Genomic DNA, 25773 nt, shown 5'->3' with positions numbered 1-25773 from the left:
GTCCCTCCCTCAGTAGTCTTTTCTCAAGGCTAAACATGCTTAGTTTCCTAACCTTTCCTTACATAAAAGGTTTAGAAAACCTGACCTAATCTTTGTGGCTCTCCTGTGGACTCTCCAATTTGTCCACATCTTTCGTAAAGTGTAGCAACTGGAACTGGACACAGTATTCCAGCTGAGGCCTCACCAGTGTCAGTAAAAGCAAGACAGTTACCTCCTGCGTCTTACATACGAGACTCCTGCTAATACACCCCACAATATTAGCCTTGTTTCATAGCTGCATCACATTGTTGGCTCATAGTCAATTTGTGATCCACTATACCCCCAGATCCTTGTCAGCAGTACTACTGCCCAGCCAATTATTCTCCATTTTGTAGTTGTGCATTTTATTTTTCCTCCCCGAGTAAAGTACTTTGTACTTGTCTTAATCGAATTTCGTGTTGATTTCAGACCAAAGATGTAGTCCATGGTCATGATTTTCAGTTATGTTAAGCACCTCCAAGTCTAGCCGCAGTCTGCATGTGCTCAGTGCTTCTGAAAATCAGGTTGGTGGCTACAGAAAGCACTGACAGATGGTATGGTGAGATCTGCAATAAAAACAAATGGGTAAACAGCTGGTGTGCTGCCTGAGAATGCAAGCAACATGAGGATTGGCTGACTTTTGAGTGTGTTTAGTGGGTATGATTTGGGATTCTGACTGAATACTGAAGTAATCTGAGCCACAACATTTTGTTTCTCAAATTGGTCTAATTTTTACTAATGCAATAGACTAATTTTGTTTAATAAAACAAGGTTTCTGTTTTTCCTTTATTTTAATAAGGGGCCTCTGGGCTGGTTGAAAGAGTTGGCTTGATGGCAGTGGTGCTCATAGTCTGCTATTTAGCCACAAAACAGTTACAGCACAGACATCAGCAGTGCCAGCTTCCTTCCCTCCCCCCCCCCCCCCCCCCCCCCCCCCCCCCCCGTTCTGTTAACATGCCTCAACCCTGACCTGGAGGGATGTTCCATGTTGCTTCAGTCCTTTGCAGCTCTGTTAGTGTTAATTTTAGTGGTTTGTGACATGTACCTGTAGACTGAGACCACCAACTTGTTTCACATTAGCTACAAGTATCTGGATTGGGAAACTTGTCATCTCCAAACTTGTTCCATAGTCTCTTATCAGTGCCATTGGAACATTAAATTAGCAAGTGTTTCTCTGCTAGTTTCCTTTGAACTAATCTGAAAATAGATTTTTTTTTTTTTAAAGGAGCTAAAGATGCAAATCTAGTATTGTTACTGTTCTGCTTTTAGCTCAAATCATTGAGTCTAGATATGGTTAATTGTCAGGAAAGTGGTGGTCTTTTGTGTGAAAGTGCTACAACATAGTTGAGTTATTTAAGGGTAGTGATGGCCTTAAAGTTGGGTTTCCTTGCTTTTGTATCCAAATCTGACATTTTAGTGTTGTTTCTGCATGTGTCTTACATTGTTTCCTGTAGTGCCAACGGTCTGCCAGGTGAGTCTACAAACACAAAAGAAGGCATAGTCTTTGCCCTGGGGCAGCTTACTCTAAAACTTTTTATTGTGTTTCCTTCTCTGCAGACTCATACGCTGCCTCTGCTTGTTATGGGCGAAAGTAATATGAAAATGAATGATTCTTGTAAGCTTCACTGCTATCTCCTTCCCCCCAAAAAATCAACTATGAATCAGCTGGCAAATAAGAATCTGGTTGGATTAATATTGCTGGCAAAAGCCCATAGCAAGGCCCTCTTGTACAACTTTCAAACTTCCAAATAGTGAATGAGAGGACCCTCCAAGTTTTTCCTTTGATGTAGCGAAGTGTTCTATCCTCTTATTGTAGAGGTGGAAATTGAGGCACAGAGGTTAAATGACATGTCCATGTTCAAGGTAACACAGCAAATCTGAGACAGCATCAGGGCTCCTGTATTCTATTTCTGATTATTTCCTCTTCCAACAACTTGACAGCCCTCAAGTTTAACTTAACTCTGTGTGAGGTGGGAGTGGGATTCACAAGTCTCCATTAAGAAATAAGAGTGAAAAAGGTGTACTCTTCAAAATATATCCAAACACCCAGGTGCATTTTCCTGAGAGGTGGAGTGGGGAGACACACACTGGAATTCTAACTAAAGTAGCAGCTAAAAATATATAATAATCCAGGTTAAGAATATTTTATTTTTTCCAAATATTGGTATTCTGGAGTGAGGTTACATTTTGTGCTCTTAAGTTTTTAATTTTGTTACAGTAGGCTGAAGAAAGCTTCAGAAACAAAAAAAAAATTCAACTTGTTTTGGGTGCTGGTAAGCAATATGATCTGAAGAAATGAGCATGGATTGGGGAGTCGAGATGTTGAGAGTTCTAATCCTAGTTTGGTTACTGACTCTTAACGTGGCCTTAGACACAGAAAAACTGAAGCACAGAAGAGAATGTCTATCTGTACAAGGAACACTTCATACTTACCTACTTTTTAGAAATTTTAAGGGTTGGCTCACTTCTTATGGTGCTTTGAACTTAATGCACTATATAAAGTTTAAAAAAAGTATTCGAACCATTTTAAATTGCATATTTCAGGGAAAATTAACAGTAAAAAACAGATTTCACGTGCGGTCAAACTGCAACAAAGCAAGAGTCAGAGATGGCAGAATGGATCCGCCTTGTGAAATGGGTTTTCATGGTCACTAAGGTGGTCCTGTTATTGAACACTTATATAAAGGAAGTTCCTTTAGAGAGGATGAAGATCATGCACAAAATAGCCTTTTTGGAAATGGTAGTATTTTTCTTCTTGGTATGCGCAGATTACGTACTGCTTTTGAGGATGAGAGGATATGTTCTAACAGATGTAATGATAAGCACAGGCAAGCTACTCCACTTAGGTGCTGTTGAGGCTGGTAGGCCTAAAATTAGACCTGCCAGCTTTGTTTCTTGGGCATGTGTGCACATGCTGTTCTTGTTGAATAAAGATTTTGTCTTCATAAACTTCTATTAAAATAGAATGTAAACAAGATTATAACATCTGACACTTGACTTCCCATGCTGTCAGTTTCATACACTGTTAACTACACTTTTTCCTATGCAGTTTAGTTGATACATGTTGAAGACTACTTCTTAAACTGAAAGTTCAAAATGTTATGTGAAATCGGACAAGGTAGAGTGATGACTTTTGTTGTGCACAGTTGGTTCAATTTTCTGGGAATTGCAGGGCTATTGTTGGTCATTCAGCACAACCCTGTTTGTTCATCTAAACAGTTGTAAAATGAAGAGATTCAGCCACACTAATCGAGGTGGTTTTTTTGGTTTGTTTTTTTGTTTTTTAAGCCCTAAACTGTAGGAGCAGCAATTTGTCATCTTTTCTCTTTTACAGCCACATACACTTACAACACTGTATGAATGTTATGAAATGCTTTCCTTCTTGGTTCAATAAGTCTTAAAACTTCAAGAAAATAAAGTAGTTATCAGGATGCATAATGGCTCTTATTAGGTAAAACAGAGAGAGCCGCCTTTTAGGTCACCTGATAGAATCCAGCACAAATTAGTAGAGAAAGCTCTGTGGTGGCCTGTATGAAATGGTTTGGTGATCTTTCTAGTTTATAGTGGGAAGCTATCCACATTACAAAATTACCCCAACTGTCTCCCCTTTTGGCGGAGAATTGAATAATTGAACAGGTTTGGAAACCATCTACCCTTTCTATGTCATGGTTGAGACATACACACTGGTGAGGCAACTTGGGGAATCTTGTGCTGCCATGTGGTGTTCATAATCTTTGAATGGTTAAAACTTCATTCTCCAGATATGTCAGCCTGGCTTCTACAGCTAGTACTAAGTCAATTACAAATGTAAGCATTTAGTTATTGAAATCTCATGGTGAGAAACCCATAGCCTCTACAGTATCCTTCACTTTTTGTATGCTACTTTAGTAAATGGCTTAAAGGGTTTTATTTGGTTATTTAACAGACTAAATTGAGACCACCAGCACCTGATGTGTATGTAACAGAATGGTTTAACAAAGAATAGAAATACTTGTTGGAGTTCTGACTGCTATGTAACTATTATGGCTTCATGAACTTCTCAAGGTACTCTATATATACACTCTATATATACACTCCTGGGGGAATTCTTCGCTACTGCACATGTGCATACTTAATGAGCCCTGCATATTTTTAATTTTTTGGGCAGAAAAAAGCTTCTGCCAAAATGTTCTTGCACTTCCACGTTTTGCCCACCAGACGGCGCTGTGGCGATAGAACAAAGCAGCAGCTGCCCACCACTTAGGGAAGAGAGAGAGCCTGGCTTCTTAACAGTGGGCCAGGTTAGGAGACAGGGGCTATGGGGAGAGCATGGGGTGCTGGGGGTGGGGGTCAGACGGGCTCATAAGGGCTAGTGAGAGAGGACAGACTGGGGCAGGGGCTGAATGGGAGTGGAGGCACAGGGCCACGGGGAGGGAGGTGCAGGGCCACATGGTGGTGTGGGAGGGGTGCAGAGCTACAAGGGATGGCTGGGTGGGGGTACAGGGACACGGGGAGGCACATAGGGACATAAGGGGGTGCAGGGCCACATGGTGATGGGGGTTAGGTGTCTGAGTGGGGGTGGAGAGAGACACATTGACGGGGTGCAAAGACACATGGGGACAGGAAGATGTGCCTGACTGAATGGGAGAGGCTAGGGGTCGGCCAGGGTCTGCATGGGGGAAGCTCCCTAGCAATCTCTCCTCTCCCCTACCCCCACCCCCCCAAAATAACCCTGTTCCATACTTTTCCCACCCATACCTAACAACCCTCCCAAATTCACACCCAGGCTCTTTCCCAGCAATTTACTTCCCTCACCCATAGCTCCTCCGTTACCCATGACTCCCCCAAGCCTTTGCGCTGCTTCTGTGGGATGTGGGAAATATGGTTCTGTATTGTAGTTTAAATGAATTCTTACTCAGAGTTCTGGATTAATATGCCTACTAAGGAATCTATTTATCAAAAAACATTTCCTGAATCTTTTTTGCTGTCTGTATTGTTAAAGACATACTTGATGACAGGTCTTTTGAAATAAATTACCCAAAATAATTGAAATTGATGTGATTATATTGTGTTATTTTTTACAAATAAAATACACAGAATTTTAAAATATTGTGAGCAGAATTTTTAATTTTTTTGGCGCAGAATTTCCCCAGAAGTATATATAGGAGTCTGGCTAGACAGAAACAGTAGAAGAAATAAGGTATTCTGGTTGAGTATTATATCAGTTATTCACCAGGTAAATGGCTCAATGATTAGTCTGTTTACTGACCAACTAACATTAGCCTCTCAGATTATGTATGAACTGGTCATGCACTGAAGTACTATGCCTGGGGAAATAAATAATTACCTGATTGTAGATTGTTGCAAAATTGCAGAAATTTGGTCTTCTGGGTATATTTTTCCTGATTGTGCATGAACACACTAAAGGTTAGTGAAGAGATGCAACTGGAAGAATTAATGTGGAATTCACTGGGTAATTCTTTTGCGAGAGGAGTAGACAGTGTTTTCCTAGTGAGTTGTATATATCTGAGGGCTGGAATTAGCCTTAGAACTCAATCTGATTTCTATCTCTAATGAAGTATTTAATCCTTTTCTGAAGAATATTGAATCCAGTGAATTAATAACGATCCACAGATATTTGCCAACTCTTAGACTAAATCTTAAAGTACAGACTATCGTGTATCAGTCTAAAGCAATACATTAAATAAGCAGGAAAAAAAGATTTTGTAAATGTGGCTGACTATGACTATTCTAACATAGCTGCTCTTCATGCAGTTAAATGACTGTTAAAGAACGTAAAATCCATGACTGTAAAAACTAACCAATAATGAAACCCCCCAAATAGACAAATGTCCACTCTTTGCTGCTGTATTGAGCTGTATTACAGAAATACATACCTTGTCCCCTCTTGTGGATTATGGCAGTGTGGTTTATTTGGGATTGAAAGCATAGTCCCTGAGAACTAAAACTGAGTTTTGTTTATGTATTTTAAAGATTATATGAGTCTAAAAGCTAGCGCAAAAAAAAAAAAAGTGCCCTGAAGCTTGCTGGAATTGGTCTTTGAATTGCCAAAGGAATTGCACTGTCTTTCTCCCCCATCTCCAGTAAGTATGTGTTTGTGTCTTTCAGTATGTTCAGGCAGATGCTCCGACCAATAAAACATTGGCTGGTCTGGTGGTGCAGCTGCTGCAGTTCCAGGAAGATGCCTTTGGGAAACATGTCACCAATCCTGCCTTCACCAAACTTCCTGTGAGTATTTGAATGCCATGAGCGACTGCCATTATAGCAGTATACTTCATTCTTGTTCATCCAATATTTTTGTTGCCAAATGACACACTGGCACACTTCCAGCTGATAAGGTAGATCTGTGGCTGTTCTACGGTCGCTGCCAGTGCTTAATGCAGATGGGTGAACAGCTTGGTCCTCTTGTCTTGTGAAACAAGCTTTAAGCTAGAAACATCCTGCCATTTCAATATTCAGCAGCTCATTTGAAAGTGAGGAGTGGTTTTAATTTTCAGATGGCATAGTAATTTTTGTAGGGTCAAATCTGGGAATATTTTACCGTAACTTGGATTTAATCTTTATCAGAGAGACCCAGCAATACTGATAGCTTTATAACTTCCAACTTTGGTCAAAATTTTTTCACCAGATTCCATAATTTATTCCTCATAATTATGGCTATGTTTTAATTAGACACTATTAAATGGATACAATCAATCTGAAAATCACTCATCTGCCAGGAATTGTTTTTCCTGATCGTATTGCAAATAGCACTTTAATATTAGTCAGTTTTTCGTAGCATATGCGCAACGTGCCTCAGGTGGCATGTTACCAGGATTCATCACCGAATTTGGTCTGCTGGTTGGATCATTAGTTTCCCCAGCTTGGGCCAGATACTGACGGGGAGTGCGACATGAACACTGATCCATGCCCCCCATTACTGTCACTGAAAGATTATAAGGAAAATCTTTATTTTTTCCAGTTGGTTTACAAAGTGCACCTGATAGCATTTCTTGCATGGAAAATTTCACTGTTGCTTTTATATAATTAGTTTCTCCTCTGTGCTGGCCTTGCACATTGAAATGAGAGAGGAAAAATACTTTTTAAAAATAGGAAAACTAAATTGCAAAATCATAATCATCTGAGGGAATATAAAGGGCAAGTGTAATGGCTGAAGCTAATTCTACTTTTAACTTAGGTAGTGTGTTTCATCTAAGAAACTCTGTAGCAGATTTACAATTCATACCTTGGAAAAGAACCACTTTGCAAGCAGGCACTCTTGTCTAGATTTCTTAGGTTTTTTTTGTTTGTTTAAAAAAAACAGGATTCAAATGAAGTGTATTTTTAAAAGAAAGTATTTCTTTGCTTTAGTGCAGGTTTCTAAGACTCAAACACCTTTCTGATTTAAACAATATGTGACTGAACCGTACATTTTAAGCTTTTTATTTACCTCACCATTCCTATTTATGGAGTTTCCAGTGGCTTGGAATGTAGAATCATGTGAGGTCTCTTAAACTTGTTCCTAGTATAAAATCTTAAATTGATCATCAAAAGAGTTCTACTTTCTAGGAGAAGTAAAATGGGTTAGCACATTGCATGGTTAAAATTAGGTCTTGCCACAAATGCAGTTGTGGTTTATATCTTCATATAATCAGCAGATTTCCCTTGGATTATGGGAACATTAAGGTTGAAGAGGCTGGTGGGCTTTTTTTAGGGTATTAGAAATTCAGGGCAGCTACTCTTTCAGTTGAAATGGGGCATGCATACTCTGAGGCTGGAAGGGAAATTTAAAAATGATGAGGTATGCTTGGTGAACTAGGGAAAAACTGTTCACCCTACCAGTGCAAGAACAGAATTACCTTTCTCGACTGCTAAAACTCCTAACGGTGGTGTTATTTGAGCATATGTATTGTGGTTAGAAAATACATTACCTGAATTATAAATACATGACATGAATTCATAACTACCACTAATCTGCAGTAACTATAAAACTGAGATCTCTCCTATCATAATCAGTTGGAAAGGTCAATGTAATAAAATACTACTCCCTAGACTGACTGACTTACAAATCTCCTTATTGCTTTAAATTTGGAATCTTCAGTATATTCATTGCTTTCATTGATCAGTCAAATCCTCAGAATAGACTTTAAAAACCTTAATCCTGCCAATTGAGAAGAATGGGTTAATACTCCCCAATTTACACCAGTGTCACCTAGATGCATAATTAGCCCACAATACTCTGGGGAAATGACTTGCAAATTTGGCATGTACCATAGACCAGCTAAAAATCTCTTTTAAAAGGAATGGTGTATTATTAAATATACAAAGCCAATGTGGAATAATGTTTTGAGGGCTGCAAAGAATTGTTGTTATTCAATCTTAATGCCAGTTTGGGAATAATGTGCCTAGAGTTTCCAGAAAAAGATCATGTCTCCATTATGCTAGGTACTCTACACACATGTAATAGAATAATGGTCCCTGTTCAAAAGAGCTTACAAGCTAAGCATATGATGAGAGACAAAAAGTGGACCCAACAGATGGGGAGGAAGACTAGTGAGACCACTGTAATAATAAAGAGCAGTCACAGAACACCCCCTGCATCAAGAATTCCATGATTATTATTTTAGACTAAGCTCTTCAGGGTCAGGGACATTTTTATTATGTAGCTTTAAAGTGTGGCTATGTAAGAGAGATTTTTTTTCACCAAGGATTTTAGCTGTTTACTCATGACAAAACACAGCTATACACACCTATTATTAAACAAAGAATTTGATAAACAAGAATATCTATGCAAACCATGTCAAAAGGGCAATTATTAAACACATGCAATTTTCAGTACCTCCATTAAAATAGTCTAAATATATAGAATTGTATGGGATCAAATTAAGCCTGTAATGACATTTGAACAATTCCTTATTCCTTTTGCTGCTGTATTAAAAACAAGACCGACCAACCCTAAATAACCAATAGCCTGGGGGTAGGGTGCTCACCTGTGATGGGAGACACCTAGATTCAAGTCCTTGTTGCAAATCAGGCAGAGCAGGGACTTGAATTTGAGTCTCCCACAGTACCCTAACCACAGAATAGCTGTTGGCTATTCTGGATCTGGGGTGTTCTCTCTCTCTTCCTCCCCCGATTTCCCCGGTAATTGCATCCTTTACCTGAGAACGCTTCCTGCCGCATCTTGTTGAAAAAGCATTTTCAATGGAAAAATTGTCAAATTTTCAGCCAGCTCTAAACTTACAAATATCCTGACTAGTGACCTTGGCAAAGAATGTTAAAATCTGAAGCATGATTTCCAATTTAAAACTAGAGTCCTCTCCACTGTTTTGTCCACACTCTAGAAAGCAATCCTATATTGACTCCTTAGAGAGAGACTGAATGGGACCTTAATGGACCTTTTAAATCTCCAACTGATGTTCTACTCTCAATTTTGGATTTCTATCTAAAATGTCTTTTTTTTTTTTTTTTTTTATAATGTGTGGTATGGTATACCCCGTTGATTGGTTGACGAGAAATGGTGCCTTGTATGCTTCAGGTACTATAATAAATAAATCAATCAGAGGTGCATTTAGCGGTAAGTCTGCAAAACAATTTTTTGCTAGTTCTCACAAGATAAACTTTTTTTGTTACAAAAACTTGTACACGGAAAGGTATCTTCAGGACCTGCCCCATCCAGTCTTCCTGCTGCAGAAGTGGAGCCCAGCTGATTAGTTTATAACTCTGTTTTTCAAGGATGTCTTCCTCAGGAAAACAGCTGGAAACTTTCTTTTTTAAACAAATACTGAGATTCTCCTTTATCTCTTTAATCCATACCACTCCTTTGTTTCTATTTTTCGTAGCTCGGGGCTCAGTGGTCACCTCTGATACATTATGTTCTTACAATATGTAAGAATCCTGTGCCAGGGGCTTGGAGAAGAGTGCTGCATTATACATCAAGAATATATGCACTTGTTCTGAGATCCAGAAGGAAGTGGGAGGCAGACCAGTTGAGAGTCTCTGGGTAAAGATAAAAGGGTTAAAAAAATAGGGGTGATGTCATGGTAGAGGTCTGCTGTGCACCATCAAATCAGGAAGAGGCGGTGGATGAGGCATTTCTAGAACAAATAACAGGTATCCAAACCCCAAGACCTGGTAGCAATGGAAGAGTTCAGCTACCCAGGCAGCTGTTGAAAAAGTGATACAGCAAAACCTAACATTTCCAATAAGTTCTTGGAATGTATTGAGGACAATGTTTTGTTACAAAAAGTGGAGGAAGTAATCAGGAGTACAGCAATTTTAGACTTGGTTCTGACAGACATGGAGGAATTGATAGCGAATCTGAAGATGGAAGGCAATTTGGGAGAAAGTGATCCTAAGGAAAATGATCCTAAGGAAAGAAAGAAGTGAGAGCAACAGAATAAGGACAATGGACTTCAAAAAAACAAACTCAGAGAACTAGTAGGTAAGGTCCGGTGGGAAGCAAATCTAAAGGAAAAAGGAGTTCAGGAGATCTGGTAGTTTCTCAAGCAGACCGTATTATACACACAACTGCAAACTATCCTGAGATGAAGAATGGAAGGGGGTTACTATGGCTCCATGAGGAGCTCTTTAATGACCTGAAAATCAAAAAGGAATCTGTGATGGGGTGTACCAGACCTCTGATGCCACGTCATAGCCCACCCCAGAAAAAGGCACAATGGGGTTAGATTTTTACTTGCCCGTTTAAAAAAAAAAAAAAAAAAAGACTTTTATGGGCAAATAAAACATTTACCAAACACTCAATAAAATGTTAGGACAATCAGAACCAAGCACTTCCCAAAGTACCCAGCTAGGTCCAGGACAATGATTAGCAAAACTGTATGACTTGCATGTGTGAAAGTCTGAGCAATTTAAAATGACATTCTACTTCCTCCCCCTCCCCCCGTTTGGTGTTCTATAATGTAATTTAAATGAAAATCCAGGATTATAAGTGGAATGCAGGGTATTAGTTACCAAGTATTTGTAATTTAACTTTCATGTGTTTAGGAAATGCTGAATAGTTATTGTGACTTTTTTCTGTATTGTAGTTTAAATAACTTACCAAAACAATTGAAACTGGTGTGATTGTATTGCATTATTTTGACAAATAAAATTTGCAGAATTTTAAAATTTTTGGTGCAGAATCCCCCCAGGACTAATGTAGGAACAAAATCAGAAAGGCTAAGGCACAGAATGAGTTCCACCTTGTAAGGGACATAAAAGGCAATAAGAAGTGGTTCTTTAAATATATTAGGTGCAAGAGAGAGACAAAGGAAAGTATAGGACCTCTGCTTTGCAGGGAAGAAGATCTAATAACTAACTGATGACATCAAGAATGTTGAGGTGTTTAATGGCTATTTTGTTTCAAGTTGTCCCAAAAAAGGTTAATGGTGACAGATAATCAAAACCACGGTGTTAACAACAAGGGGGAAGAAAGGTTAAAGAATATTTAGATAAGTTAGGTGTATTCAAGTCAGCAGGGCCTGATGAAATTCATCCTGGGGTACTTGAGGAATTGGCTTAAGCGATCTTGGAACCTTTAGCAGTTAGCTCTGAGAAGGTCCTATGTCTGCCAATCTTTAAAAAGGGGAACAAAGAGGACCTGGGGAATTATAGACCAGTCAGCCTAACTTAAATACTTGGAAAGATACTAGAACAAATTATTAAACAATCAGTCTATAAGCACCTGGAGGATAATAGGGCTATAAGGATTTACCAGCATGAATTTGTCAAGAACAAATCATGTCAGACTGACCTAATTTCCTTCTTCGATATGGTTTTATTCTTAGCATATGCGCATTGTGCCTCAGGTGGCATGTGACCAGGATTCATCACTAAATTTGTTCCGCTGGTTTGATCATTCAAGTCTCCGGCCCATGCTGAGTACTGATGGGGAGTGAAATGTGAGGGTTACTGGCCTTAATAGCCATACTGGATAGGGGGAAGCAGTAGATGTGTTATATCTTTTAGTAAGACTTTTGATAGTCCTACATGACATTCTCGTAAGCAAACTTGGGAAATGTGGTCTAGATGAAATTACTATAAGGTGGGTGCAGAACTGTTTGAAAGACCGTACTCAGAGTCTTTATAGTTTGCTGTCAAACTGGGAGGGCGTATCTAGTGGAGTGCCACAGGGGTCAGCCCTGGGTCCAGTACCAGTCTATATTTTCATTAATAGCTTGGGTAATGAAGTGGAACATATGCTTATAAAATTTGCAGATAACACTAGGGTTACCATATTTAACAAATAAAAAAAGAGGACCCTCCACAGGGCCCTGGCCCCGCCAATTTCCCAACCCCAGCCCCGCCCTAACCCCACCCCCTCCTCCCTCCCACTCCCAGCCACGCGAAAAGGGCTGCCCGAGCGCTACCGGCTTCACGGTTTGCTGGGCAGCCCCCAGACCCTGCGCCCCCGGCCGGCGCTTCCCCAGCACAGCTGGAGCCCGGGAGGGGAAGCGTCTAGCCGGGGGCGCAGGGTCTGGAGGCTGCCTGGCAAACTGTGAAGCCGGTAGCGCTTGGGCTTCGGGCAGCCCCTATGCCTCAGGACCCTGCGCCCCTGGCCAGGCACTTCCCCTCCCGGGCTCCGGCGGTGCAGGGTCCGGAGGCATGGGGGCTGCCCAAAGCCTGTAGCGCTCAGCTCTTAAACGGAGCCGAAGAGTCGGGGAGGAGCAGAGCCGCCGCGGCCGGAGGCTCTGCTCCTCCCCTGACTCTTCGGCTCTGTTTAAGAGCCGAGCTGCCCGAGCGCTACCGGCTTCCAAGTGAGGCTGTGGAATTCCCATTGGAGGCTTAAATAAAATAGATATATCTCCATTTATTTATTTATCTCATTGAGCTGGAAGGGACCCTGAAAGGTCATTGAGTCCAGCCCCCTGCCTTCACTAGCAGGACCAAGTACTGATTTTGCCCCAGATTCCTAAGTGGCCCCCCTCAAGGATTGAACTCATAACCCTGGGTTTAGCAGGCCAATGTTCAAACCACTGAGCTATGTTTGTTTTGTTTTGTTTTGTTTTTTGTTTTTAAGTTTGGCAAACACGTGTCAGGGATGGTCTAGGTCAGCGGTCAGCAACCTTTCAGAAGTGGTGTGCCGAGTCTTCATTTATTCACTCTAATTTAAGGTTTCACGTGCCAGTAATACTTTTTAACATTTTTAGAAGGTCTCTTTCTATAAGTCTATAATATAGAACTAAACGATTGTATGTAAAGTAAATAAGGTTTTTAAAATGTTTAAGAAGCTTCATTTAAAATTAAATTAAAATACAGAGTCCCCCGGACCAGTGGCCAGGACCCGGGCAGTGTGAGTGCCACTGAAAATCAGCTCGCGTGCCGTCTTCAGCACGCGAGCCATAGGTTGCCTACCCCTGGTCTAGGTTTACTTGGTCCTGCCACAGCACAGCAGGCTGGAGTTGATGACTTCTCAAGGTCCCTTCTAGCCCTACATTTCTGTGATTCTGTAGAACATAGATTCTCACATAACTATGAAAATACATATCAGAGTTGGCCTTTGAGCCCCCGATCTGTGGGAAATAGAAATATAAAGGAGTGGACTAGATTAAGATTAAATTTAGGATGCATCTGATCTCTGTGTGTTTACAGTTAAACTGCTTAATTTTGAATGTGTATTTGTTTTACTACTTGGAATGTTTTTAAGTGAGTGAAGAGTAAAGCTTTATAAAGTAAGCCCCAGATGGAAATGGAATGGTACATTTGTGAGTTCATTGGATTTGTGTTCTGTACAGAGTTGTGTACATTTAATGATACAAAGCGTATCTTTGCTATCATGGCATTGAAGATGTCACTTTTGGTCAGTGTTCACACTTCTGTCTACTGATTCTAGGCCAAGTGCTTCATGGATTTCAAAGCTGGAGGTACATTATGTCATATTCTTGGTGCTGCTTACAAGTATAAGAATGAACAGGGCTGGTAAGTTTTTACTTGAATTTATACACCTTCTGCATGAAACTAAACAAATGAAATGCCTATTCAAACTACTTGAAATTTAATACACTTCCTTGAAGAGTTGAGTGGGAAAGGGAGTTGAGAAGAGGAATAAATTTTTCTAGCTGATGCTCTATTTAAAGTTATCTAAAGACAAGAAGTATTGTGAACTGATGGATGTAGCTTCAGGGTGGGAGTCAGGATCTCCTGAGTTTGTAATCCCATTTTTGCCATTTATTTGCTGTGTAATGGCCAAATTGCTGAATCTCTGTGCCTCAGTTTCCCCATCTGTAAAATGTGGATTATTCTTGTGTCCTAGGATATTGTTAGGATTAATTAATGTCTACAAATACGAAGTACCACATAGATACTAATAAATAGAAAATGCTTTGTAATTGTTCATAAATAGAGAATGCAAATTTCATAAAACCACTGCCTATATAAATATTGATGTGTTCAAAACTGTCCATTTGGAGTCCAGTGGTGTTTATCATGTGTACCTTATAATTCAGAAGTCTTTTCCCAAGAGGGGAAGTTACATAATAAGTAAATTATTATCATTGAGAAAATTGCAAAATCTCCAATTGGGAACTAAAAATAGTCAATATAAAAGAGCAATAACTCAGTTAAAAATAAGGCAGAAGTTTCCCCTTCATTTATGTAGTTCTTCTTCAAATGCTACGAAGACCTGTGAGTGTACCTGGGTTCAAATTACCCCCCGAAGAGCAAATCAAAAGGCAAGAATAAGCCATGTTTTAGTATTATTTTTGTAGGGTAGATGGTGCTGTGCCCCCTAACTGCATTGCAGGACATGAAAAAATAAGAAGCTGACATAAGTTAACTATTGGCAGTCCCTTCTCCCTTTCCTACAATGCTAATACCCAGCCACAGACAACTGCTGCCTGAGATATTCTGAAAATAGTATGTCTTTCGGGGCCTTTGTGTTTCCTCTGAGTCTCAATGGAAAAGCACCTCAGCTAACTCCCACACAGTAAATATTCTTTTCTTTTCAGACAAACTTATTTCCCAGTTACAGAAATCTGAATGAGAGCAAAACTCTGATATTTGGCCACATCCTCTCTCCTCCCTCTCTTGCTGATCCCTCAAAACTAGTTGGTAGTGTCTTGTGTGTGTATGCATGTGGCGTGGGGAAGGAAATGATACTTGAGAATTTAACATTGAGGATCAGATTTAGAACCTGGAATGTTCCCTTCACTGACTTGACCAAATAATATGATGTGCCTGATGCATGATTCTTTGTTTTTCAATGGTATGCATTGTCGTTCTTGGTTAACCTGTTTGTGAATGATCTGTCTTATAGGAGAAGTACCTTTCCTGGTCATAATAGGTATGTCTGAAAAATGCACTTATCCAGTGCAGCTGGACGTACCTTATTGTAATTCAAACAGATGTTCTCTAAAACTTGTTGCTCTAGACTTAGTTTCTAGAAATAATTAGTTAAACGAGAAGACAGGTGGACCGCCTAGTGATCTTTTAAGTGATTTTTTTTTTAATTGCCCAATAAGGTATGTGCTGCTGTTTATATGTTAAGAAATAACGAGTGCTTTTAGGTGGAAGGTTAAATAAAATTATGGTAAAAATGTGAATGTATGAACAAAGTGAAATTAATCCTTAGTGTTGACTTAGATCAAAATTTTCAAACATGGTTGGTTAAAGCTAAGCACCTAAATAAGTGACCTGATTTATAGAGATGTTTAAGCCTTAACACATTGTGTTTTGAAAATGGTTGAAATAATAGAGTCTGAGTTTGAAAACTTGCTTGTGAACATGATCGGTATTTTAATTTTCTTTGTGTCCACTTTCCTAATGCTTAACTTTGTCCCATTAATCTCAGAGCACTATCTGAAGATCACATTTTGACCAAAAGGTTGTGAAATGATGTCAGTATGCTTATATTGGGGCAAGATTTGTTAATCAAGGCAGTTAGAATAAGAAGTTATAGATCATCAAGCCCACCCTCTACCAGTCCAGAAGTGTTCCATACACAACTTTTTAAGATTTCTTGTTCTGACTGTCACTGTAAGACTTTGAGATGACATTTATGTTGCCGTGTAATATTGATATTTAAATATAGAGAACTTTATGGTTGAAAGACAAGCATACAAAAATAAGTGATTGCCCTTAACTTCTTTCTGTTATGTTGGGCATTACAACAAACTCAGTCCTCTGTGGAAAAAATCCCATATCACTGGCTGAAAATCGAAACCACTAGGGAAAGAAACAACCTTTCACAAATGTGAATGTCTAGTGATGTGCACCTCTCTGGTGTATTCTAAAGATCCCCCCCATATGGAGGACCATATATGCTGCAATACTTAAGGGCCTCAGGTAGGTAAAGGTAAAGTGGTAGCTGTAATGCCCTTGCTTAGATTAGTAAATTAACATAAAATTACATGAGATTGTGAGGTTATAAATATTTAAGTTAATGCGAGGTTTTGAAGTTGTAAAATTCAAACTTGCACATCAAGATGTGTAGAACTGAATTTAACGTCATTACATATTTACAAGCTGTAACAATCTCTTAAGTGTTTTACTGAAAATAAGTGGTGCTTTGTATATTTTAAGTATAGTGGCGCTTACTACACTTTGTACACTAACCACCACTTAATCCCTTTTATTGTGTGTAGTACTATGCTTGGACAGAAAGTCATGCACCCCAACTAAGAACCTGATACTGAATTCTTTATCAGCAGCTTTGTTTCTAATCCTTCTGGTTGCCAAAGTGAAGCTCACAACCACTTACTGCAGATAACCACACTGCTAGCGTTTAACAAATTAATAATGCAGGCTGAATTGTTGGAGATCAGAAACTCCTGGAGCCTGTCAAATTGCAGACTCTTGTTGTATCTAAATATATATCCTAACCTTTAAAATTCTTTACAGCTGTCACCCAAATTCTTAGTGTTGAGGTGGGAAAGTAAATCATTTTAGATTTGAACGAATCCATCCCATGACTTCAGAAAGAAGTCACATTACTGTGTCTCTGCATCATTGGATTAATAACTTGGGTTATTGTAAAAGATTTCCCACTTAACAATAGGCCAAGAATCAGATTCCAGTGTGAGGATGGATGTAATACATTGTTTCAGTTACGTCTACAATATGTATTCCATGCATGCAATAGTGTTTTTTTCAGATGTGCCTAGTTCAAAAAAGCACAGTAGTGGATTTAATAAGATGTGCTGCTTGCTTCTGAGGTTAGAATGTAGGCCTACAACTGATTGCTCAACATAACCAATAGACTAGTGAATGCAACAGAAATATAAATAGAAAGCAGTGTTTAAAGACATGAACATTGATTTGCCTGTGTTCCCAGTGCTGTTGGCTCTTGTCAGCTGCTGATGCCATTGTGAGCTCTGTCTCAATAAAAGCAAATGACATTCTCAGCTGCTTTTAATTAATTGCTGTTGTCTGATCACTCTAGAGAGTATAGAAATGTAGTTAATTGGCTACCTGTCTTGCTCCAAGGTTTTGTTGCTAGTCATGTTGGATAATAGAACTTCAGCCTTGGATTCCATTGTGCTACTAAGAGTTTACAAATCAGCTGCATTTTGTTGATTGGGATTGACTGTTTCTTTTTTACTAAGTGGAGCAAGAGTAACATGGTTGAACCATTTTTATTGTGCTCTAAAACTCTGTAAATAATTTATGTTCATGCATGCAGATACTGTAAGAATCCGTTCTCTGTTAATATTAAGTATACCAATATAATTTGCTAGAATGTGCATAGTTTTAAATATCACTTCTTGGTCAAAACCAAATATAAAAAAGTCTAAAGATTCTTTGCTGTTGAAAATAGGTAAGTTGAAGTCTTTAATATCTTTCAATCATTTTCCTCATTTACAGGCGGAGGTTTGATCTGCAGAATCCATCGCGAATGGATCGAAATGTGGAGATGTTCATGAACATTGAAAAAACACTAGTGCAGGCAAGAAATTTTATAACCGTAAACATTTTCTGTTTTGTGTCTCAATGTATTTTCCACTTTCTTTGGGGAAATGACCTTCTAGCTTTTAGGTCCGTTAGAGGTGTGACCTGCATAAGAATTCCAAACTTTGTACCTTTCTTGAATTTGTCTGAATGTAACTTTTCTCTTTTTCAGTCTGATCTTCCTTTCTTCTCATTGAGAATCTCTGCAATTAGTTAGTGTGGAGGTCTAGTGTGGGAATACTTAGTACAGAGAAACCTGATAGGGTGGGAAAATAATTTTGAGCTTTAAAGTTGTTAGACAACTATTTTTTAACTTTAAAATAAAATTGAGCATCTACAATCCAGTATCTTTAACAGATTAAAACATTGTGCTTTAGATTTTAGGAAATGAAGAAGTTATAAACATTTGTGAAACAGAACTAGTCTTGCAAAAGCCTGCCACTTACATTAAGGCAAAAAGTGAATTTACTGCTCTTGAAATTACTGCTGGGTTATCAGGGCAGGTGTAGAAGTACATTATGAGCAGCAGCAATAGAAACTTCAACATCCCACCAATGTGCCTCAATCCTGACTTGGAGAGATCACCTTGAGTGTGCAGATAATTAATTTTGTTCATCAAAGTCCACCCTTGGCTCGTCTGAGACTGCCAGCAAGGTGAAAGTTCCCGTTCTGTTTCTGATGAGAATACCTCTCCACTAGTAAATGGACTGAAACTCCAACTCATTTTGTCTGAGCCATAGAATAGCTACCATATGGTAGCAGCTCATTCCTGTCCAGAGTCAAATTTGAATCATTGACCTAGAGGTGGAAAAGCTCTGTATCCCATTACTCATCCCTTGTCCTTGTGCCATTACAGTGATCTACTCACTTCCCCACCAGAGCAGGTCAATTTAAAATTAAGTTTATTACTGTGTCAGTGATTGTTTCCTATGATAATCTGTAGGGTCTAGGCCAATACTCTTGCTTGTACTACGTTCAAGATGTACTTTTCAAGTATTTAGCAAAATCAGTAACAGGAGGGAAAGAACCCCAAAAGTGACACTCTTCCTTGACATTTTGGAATAAATTGTTTTGCTGTGATTTGATTAAAGATAGCTGGATATTCACTTTATTTTAAAATAAACATTTAGTGTAGCTAAAACCACTGTTCTAGGCAATGTAGAAATCTGTAGACACTAGTGCTGCAGGGTGAGATCCTAGTCTGGATGTATCCAACATGGCGTTTAGTTTTCCATTTACAGCAGCGTGCTCAGGACTTGATCCAAAGCACAGTGAAGTTGAGAATCTTTCCATTTTCTTCAGTGGACCGAGAACATGCTGGTGCACAGAACTCAGGCGGGGTGAGCGGGGCAGCCACCCAGGGTGCGAAAAAACGGGTTAGCCTGGGGGGGTGTCACAGCCCCGAGTCAGGCTGCCTCTGCACAGCTGGATGCTCCCCGAGGCAGTGCTCCGTCCACCGCACTCTTGCCTGTCCCTCAATGGAGCCCAGCACTGACCGGTGAAATCCTCTGAAGCGATCCCCTCCCGCGGAGCCCAGCTGCCATGAGATGTTCCCCAAGGCACTTGCATACTGCTGCCCTGACACTACTGGAGCATCTCAGGGCAGCTGGGCCCCATTGGCAGGGACCAGCGCCTGGGGTGGTGCCGGGCCCCTTTAGGGGAGAGGCAAAAGCGTGTTGGGGCACAGCTCAGAGCTGTGCTGCCCACCCTGCCTGGGGAGTGCCCATCTGTGCAGAGGTGGCCCAGCTCAGGGAAAAGGGCAGAGAGGGCTGCCGGGCAGCCAGCCAGTGCCCCAGCTCCCACCAGCTTTTGATCAGTTAGTTCCTGGCAGGAGGCAACAGTTCTCAAACCGTAGGGCATGCCCCCACAGTTTGAAAACCTCTCTGCTAAATGGAAGGCAGAAATTGGGGGGGGGGCACATGACCCTATGTCCCCACCCACCCACACATCACCTCCAGGGGGTGCAAATATGCTTGCTTGCCATGGGCATTAAAATGCCTAGTTAGGCTCTGCATAGAACCTTTGCATTAGTGTTTGTCAAGCAGTAATGTTTAATGCAGTAATTAGTCCCTGATGGGTTCATGCCTTTGATCCACTAGTTTCTGATTTAAAGTTTTGTCTTTTCTCCTCTAGAATAATTGTCTGAGCAGACCAACAATCTACCTCATTCCAGATATCGAATTGAAGTTGGCTAATAAACTAAAGGACATTGTCAAACGTCACCAGGTAACAGACATTTGTAGCAGCCTTGCATTTTTGTAGGTTAAGTTTTTGCAGCTGTTTATAAAGGACAACTGTAGAGATATTACTTTAGAATTGGGCTTCCTAAAATTAAATAGTATAGAGGAGCAATGGGCAACCGGTGGCCTGAGACTGCATTGGTCTTTCCGGATCATTTTATTTGGCCTGCCGACAGTTAGCCGATGACTTATTCTGCTGTGACATTTATTTTTATTGCTCAACTTTTTTGCTGTGATAAACATACTGAGAGTATAAAATGCTTGTTTCAATGTGGAAAACTGATCACTAGGGGGATTGGTTGTGGGCTTCCTTGGGTTGCATGTATGCTGAATACAAGGAAATTCAATACCCTGAAACATCAGGTCTGTATCCACTGCACCACAAGTGTGGTGGGAGATGGTGCGTTGACAAACCTGTGGCTGATACTTTTGTCTTAATTTTTTTTAAACAAGTGATAAAATTATAAAGAAAAGTCTTTCATGAACAACGGAAGCGTGAATATCTTTTTACTGAAAATGGACATAAGCCTCAGTGCCTCATTTGTTTGCAAGTCATGGCAGTGACAAAAGAATATAACTTGAACCATTTCTACAGCACCAATCACAATGCCGAGTATGACAAATATACTGCTAATGGTCGATGTGAAATGCAAATGGAAAAGGCATTTTCACGTGATAAGAAAATGGTTTTAAAAAAAAAAAAATTCAAAACAGTACATCTTTCTCAATGTATAGTTTTGCAAAGAGTTTCAGATATGCATGAACATGTGGAAGAAAAGTTAACCAAAATTATGCTCAGTTGTTCTTCATTTCTTTTGACACTAGAGTACAGATGTGTCAGATGCAGGTCAGCTACTGACATATGTCCAGATGATTTACACTAGTTTTAACGTGCATGAAGAGCTTATGAAGTTAGCCTCATTACACAGAACGGGAAAGGGCCCAGATATTTTTGGTGCAGTTCAGGAGGCTGTTGCAGATTTTCAGAAAGTTGCCTGCTGCTGTCACGGACAGACCACCTACTATGTTTACATCACAGGTCGGATTTGCACATATTTTGAAGCACAGTGAAGTGAATTGCCCAACACTGCACTGCATTATTCATCAAAAGTCGCTGTGTGGAAAATCACTGAACTTCGATCATGTCATGAATGTGGTCATGAAAGTTACAAACATAATCTGAGGTGGCAACAATAGCAAATTTGTGGCTTTTCTCAGTGAAGTGTATGTAAAGTATGATGGATGAATCATGATCATAGACTATCAGGGTTGGAAGGGACCTCAGGAGGTCATCTAGTCCAACCCCCTGCTCAAAGCAGGACCAATCCCCAGACAGATTTTTGCCCCAGATCCCTAAATGGCCCCCTCAAGGATTGAACTCACAACCCTGGGTTTAGCAGGCCAATGCTCAAACTACTGAGCTATCCCTTCCCCCTAATACTACACTTGATCTTAGCTCACAGAGAGCCAAGAAGCAATAAATGTCTTGAGATATTATTGTATGCAGTGTTGTAGCTGTGTGGGTCCCAGGATATTAGAGAGACAAGGTGGGTGAGGTAATATCTTTTGTTGGTGACAGAGACAAGCTTTTGAGCTTACACGGAGGTTGGTCCAATAAAAAAATATTGCCTCACCCATTTTGTCTCTCTTGACAGATTATTTGCACTTTGAGGGGATATTGTCACCCTTTGAAAAACACTGCAAGTTCTGATACTAGCGAGTTTCAGGAAAAAATGGAAGATTCTGTTTTTCTGTAATATGGCATTTTTGGCTGATAGAACCTGACATTTGAATCCGAAATTGCAAGGCACGGACCAGATATGTTGGATTTCATTGCTCACCTGGGTGGTTTCTGAGTAAGCTTGAATTTTTTAAGACTCTCCTGTTGGGTTTGGATTTTGGCCACTTTACAATATGTGCTGCATTTGCATTGAAACTGCAAGCGTGCCAAGTCAGTGTTTAGCGGGTGCACCACTGACATTGAAATGCTGCAACTTAATTTCCACCAGTGTTTTAAGGATTTTGAAAGTCTTTCACCTCACCTCATCCGTTTTAATGATTCATTGCATCTATTGTCAATGAACACCAACTAGAACTGAGCAGACTGCAGGCTGATCCTTTCTCCTTTTTTTTTTTTTTTTTTTTTTTTGGGAAAGAAGGATGAAAGGGGCATTCAATTTTGGAAACTGCTTCCTGAATCCCATTTCACAAATCTGAGAGAGTGGTCGCTGAAATTGTGTTCTGTGTTTGGGGCTACTTATGCTTCTGAAAGTAACTTTTCTACATTGAATCATTTGAAGTCTAAGGAAGGAACCAACTGACTGATGAAACTCTTCCCGCTTATGATATAGATGTGCCCTTCTTAGTGCACAGGCAGGCCCAAGCGCGAGTTTCACTCTGACAGGCCAGGTACTGTAACAGTGATAAACAGCAGAGAAAAACATGAAGATATTTTTATTTTTTGTTTTCATTTATTAATCCCCCTCCCCTTCTGGACACTGAAAAAAAGTTAGTGAAAGGTTTAGGTTGAATCTTCTTTTAAAAAAAAAAAAAAAATTCAAGGTTGTGCTAAAAGGGACTTTTATTTTAGATAGATATTAATGGAGATATCCCATCTCCTAGAACTGGAAGGGACCTTGAAAGGTCATTGAGTCCAGCCCCCTGTCTTCACTAGCAGGACCAAGTACTGATTTTGCCCCAGATCCCCAAGTGGCCCCCTCAAGGATTGAACTCACAACCCTGGGTTTAGCAGGCCAATGCTCAAACCACTGAGCTATCCCTCGCCCTGAGTTTTAAATAACACTTTGGTTTTACAGTGTTAATACAGGGTTAACTGTATGTTAACATGTTATATTGTGGCAAACGTTTCTGAGTTATGTACTAGATAACCTCTTTAAAAGAATGTTGGGCCCACCAAAGGGTTTTAATGGATTTTGTGGCCCTATTCTTCTTAAAGTTGCTCATCCCTGGTATAGAGAAAGGAGTGTTTTTGTGGCCAAAGCACACCTGGGTAGAGGATGGTCTAGGTTCTATTCCTGGCTATATTATAGACTTCTGTGTATTTTTAGGCAAGTCACTTAAGCATCTATCTCAGTTTCCCTGTCTTTAAAATGGCAATAATACTTACCTTCTTCACTGGGAGGATGATGATTAACTCCTTCATGTATAAAAACGAGTTTGAGATGTGAAATGGGCTGGCTGTGTAAAGTAGTAAATTTTAGGAGAATGGGATTTACTTTGCCATCTGAACAGCCTTCTGGTGGTCTCTCTCTCATACTCTGCTCTCATCTTAAATGCGTCTCTTCTCCCATGCATAGGTCTCCTAACTTTTTTCCCTTTGCAGATGGTAGCTTTGTCTGCTGAATGCTTTGATTTATTCATCATTCTGTTTCTTGTAACTTAACCATATGCTCTCTACTGTCCTAGTATCTAATTCTGTAAAATATGTTTTGGAATACAGTTTGTGTGAAAAATGATATACAACATTTCAATTTCTGTAAATACATCTCCCTCCACCTAAGAAAAATTCCATAGATTTTGAAGAAATATATCTGTAGAGTCCGATTGTCCCTTGGGTCTGATTCTGTCTGCTGTGTAGTGACTATGAGACTCCGTGTAGTATGTTGGATAACCTTGATGTTTTTAGTGCAGAGGAAAGGCAATTTTGTATTATAGATACACCAGTCAAGCAATATGGCATCCTCAGCTAACAAATATCTATTTTTTTAAAAGCAATAAACAGTTGAATATTATAATATTTAAATGGACACTATCAACTTGAAAATACACAATTTCAGACAGACATGTTTATCTTTTACTGTTACAAGTAACACCTAAAATTACTCTGACAAAGAAGTCAGTGAAAATAGCATATCTTTTATAGTTTACTATGAGCATTTGACAGAGCTTTGAATATTGTCAGTGTCATTGTTTTCTCCTTCATAGTTGTCTTTTCCCTTGTTAAACAGATCCTTTTAAACATTGAAGGGGGAGCAGAACAGCCCTCTTTTTTTTTTTTAAGGAACTCTTTTTTAGGTTTGTTTAAAGTTCAGGACATGCTATTTAAAGGGGGATCCATTAGAAATTGGAATTTTTTTAGTCTATAAAAAAATCAAGTTGACAGTGTCACTTTAAAATTACAGTTTGGATCAAAGTGTGTTTATAGTTAAACACAATTACAGATATCTTCTCATAGAAACGTTCACAATAGACTTGCATAGACTGAGATTTGGGAAAGTGAAGAATGAGGAAAGAAAGAGAAAAGCAGTGAGAGGAAAGAAAAGATTGAGGTGAGAAGGGCCAAGGTGATATCAGATGGAGACAGGATGGTGTGCCAGAAGCAATCCTTCTTAAAATATAGAAAAGCATAGTTAGGGGAAAGAGGTAACCTCCAAAAGATGAACAGTAACCTACTTTTCTGATATCTTTCAAATATTGGAAGTAATTGGGTTGGGCACTTAGGTTCTGGATCTTACTATATTATAACTAAAATCACATTAATGTTTCTGAAATGGATAGTTTTTTTCTGATTGTAGGAGGAAGTTATTTCTGTATAGCTATGGATTCTCAAGTGGTGTTTCACTTTTTTCCATAGGGAACCGTCACTGATGAGAAGGCAAAGGCCACCCACCATATTTATCCTAATCCTACCTCACTGGATGATGGTAAATCATACAGAGTTTGTCTGTGAATCTTGTAACTAAAACGCTTAACTGCTAAAGTGATGGTTGCTATACAAAGCCACTAGGTAGGAAGTTGCACTCAGTTTAATACTGAGAGCTGTTCAAATCTTAAAAGTTACTGCTTAAAGTGGTTTGTAGTCCTAAATGTCCTGCATCACAATATGGGGGTTGGTGGGTTGGGGTACAATGAGTGTTTTTATAGATCTGGAACTATATTTTCTGGAAAGCATATGATGATGTAGGCCTTGATGGAGTGAAAGTCTGTGCTATTAGCATTAAGCCCTGGCAGTGTGCTGGGTGCTGCGTAAAACAGATTATCACATTCCATGCCTCAGAATTTATAATCTAGGGGAGATGCGAAGGAAAATCAAGACTATGGAACAGCGAAAGGAAGGAGTGGTCATAGATGACAAAATTTTTACGAATTGGTGGTGTAAGCAGGGCTTGAGACTGAACCTACCATGGACCACCTCACCTTGATGATTTGTTTTTGCCCCTGATCTCTGGGTGGTAGAGCTAATCCATACAAAATTATGTATTTCAAACCATATTCAATGGGATTGTGGCTAAAATAGCTCCACATCGACACTTCCAGGACTAAGTACAAAAATGACGCTCAAGTATCAGAGGGGTAGCTGTGTTAGTCTGAATCTGTAAAAAGCAACAGAGGGTCCTGTGGCACCTTTAAGACTACCTGAAGTATACTTCTGTTAGTCTTAAAGGTGCCAAAGGACCCTCTGTTGCTTTTTAAAAATGACACTGAAAACTAAGTTGAGACAGGATTGATAGCATATAAGAATAGGTAAAAAAGTTAAATGTTCTGCTTTCCTAATAGTATCTCTTAAGAAACAGAACCAGATCTGTGGTAGAGAACATTGGAGCCAAAATAAAACTCGTAAGAATTAAAAACTACTTTGTATAGTTTCATAGGGATAGAAGTGTGGTTAGCATCCTTGCTTCCCAGTGTG

General features: G+C 39.6%; 1 protein-coding gene across 2 annotated transcripts in view; it reads left to right on the top strand.

The window, feature by feature from the left end:
* The window catches only part of SMARCC1 (SWI/SNF related, matrix associated, actin dependent regulator of chromatin subfamily c member 1), a 169172-nt gene that overhangs the window by 5451 nt on the left and 137948 nt on the right, over positions 1–25773 (top strand). Inside the window, exons 2-7 of one of the 2 annotated variants that reach the window (XM_054016814.1) lie at positions 6127–6246; positions 13832–13917; positions 15254–15280; positions 17800–17881; positions 20017–20109; positions 24718–24787. In XM_054016814.1, the coding sequence (XP_053872789.1) occupies positions 6127–6246; positions 13832–13917; positions 15254–15280; positions 17800–17881; positions 20017–20109; positions 24718–24787 (478 nt within the window). The remainder of the gene's footprint in view (positions 1–6126; positions 6247–13831; positions 13918–15253; positions 15281–17799; positions 17882–20016; positions 20110–24717; positions 24788–25773) is intronic. The other variant, XM_054016816.1, reaches the window with a different exon arrangement.

The sequence above is a fragment of the Malaclemys terrapin genome, chromosome 2, assembly GCF_027887155.1.
Source record: "Malaclemys terrapin pileata isolate rMalTer1 chromosome 2, rMalTer1.hap1, whole genome shotgun sequence".
NCBI classification, from domain to species: Eukaryota; Metazoa; Chordata; order Testudines; family Emydidae; genus Malaclemys; species Malaclemys terrapin.
This window is presented reverse-complemented; position numbering and strand designations above follow the sequence as displayed.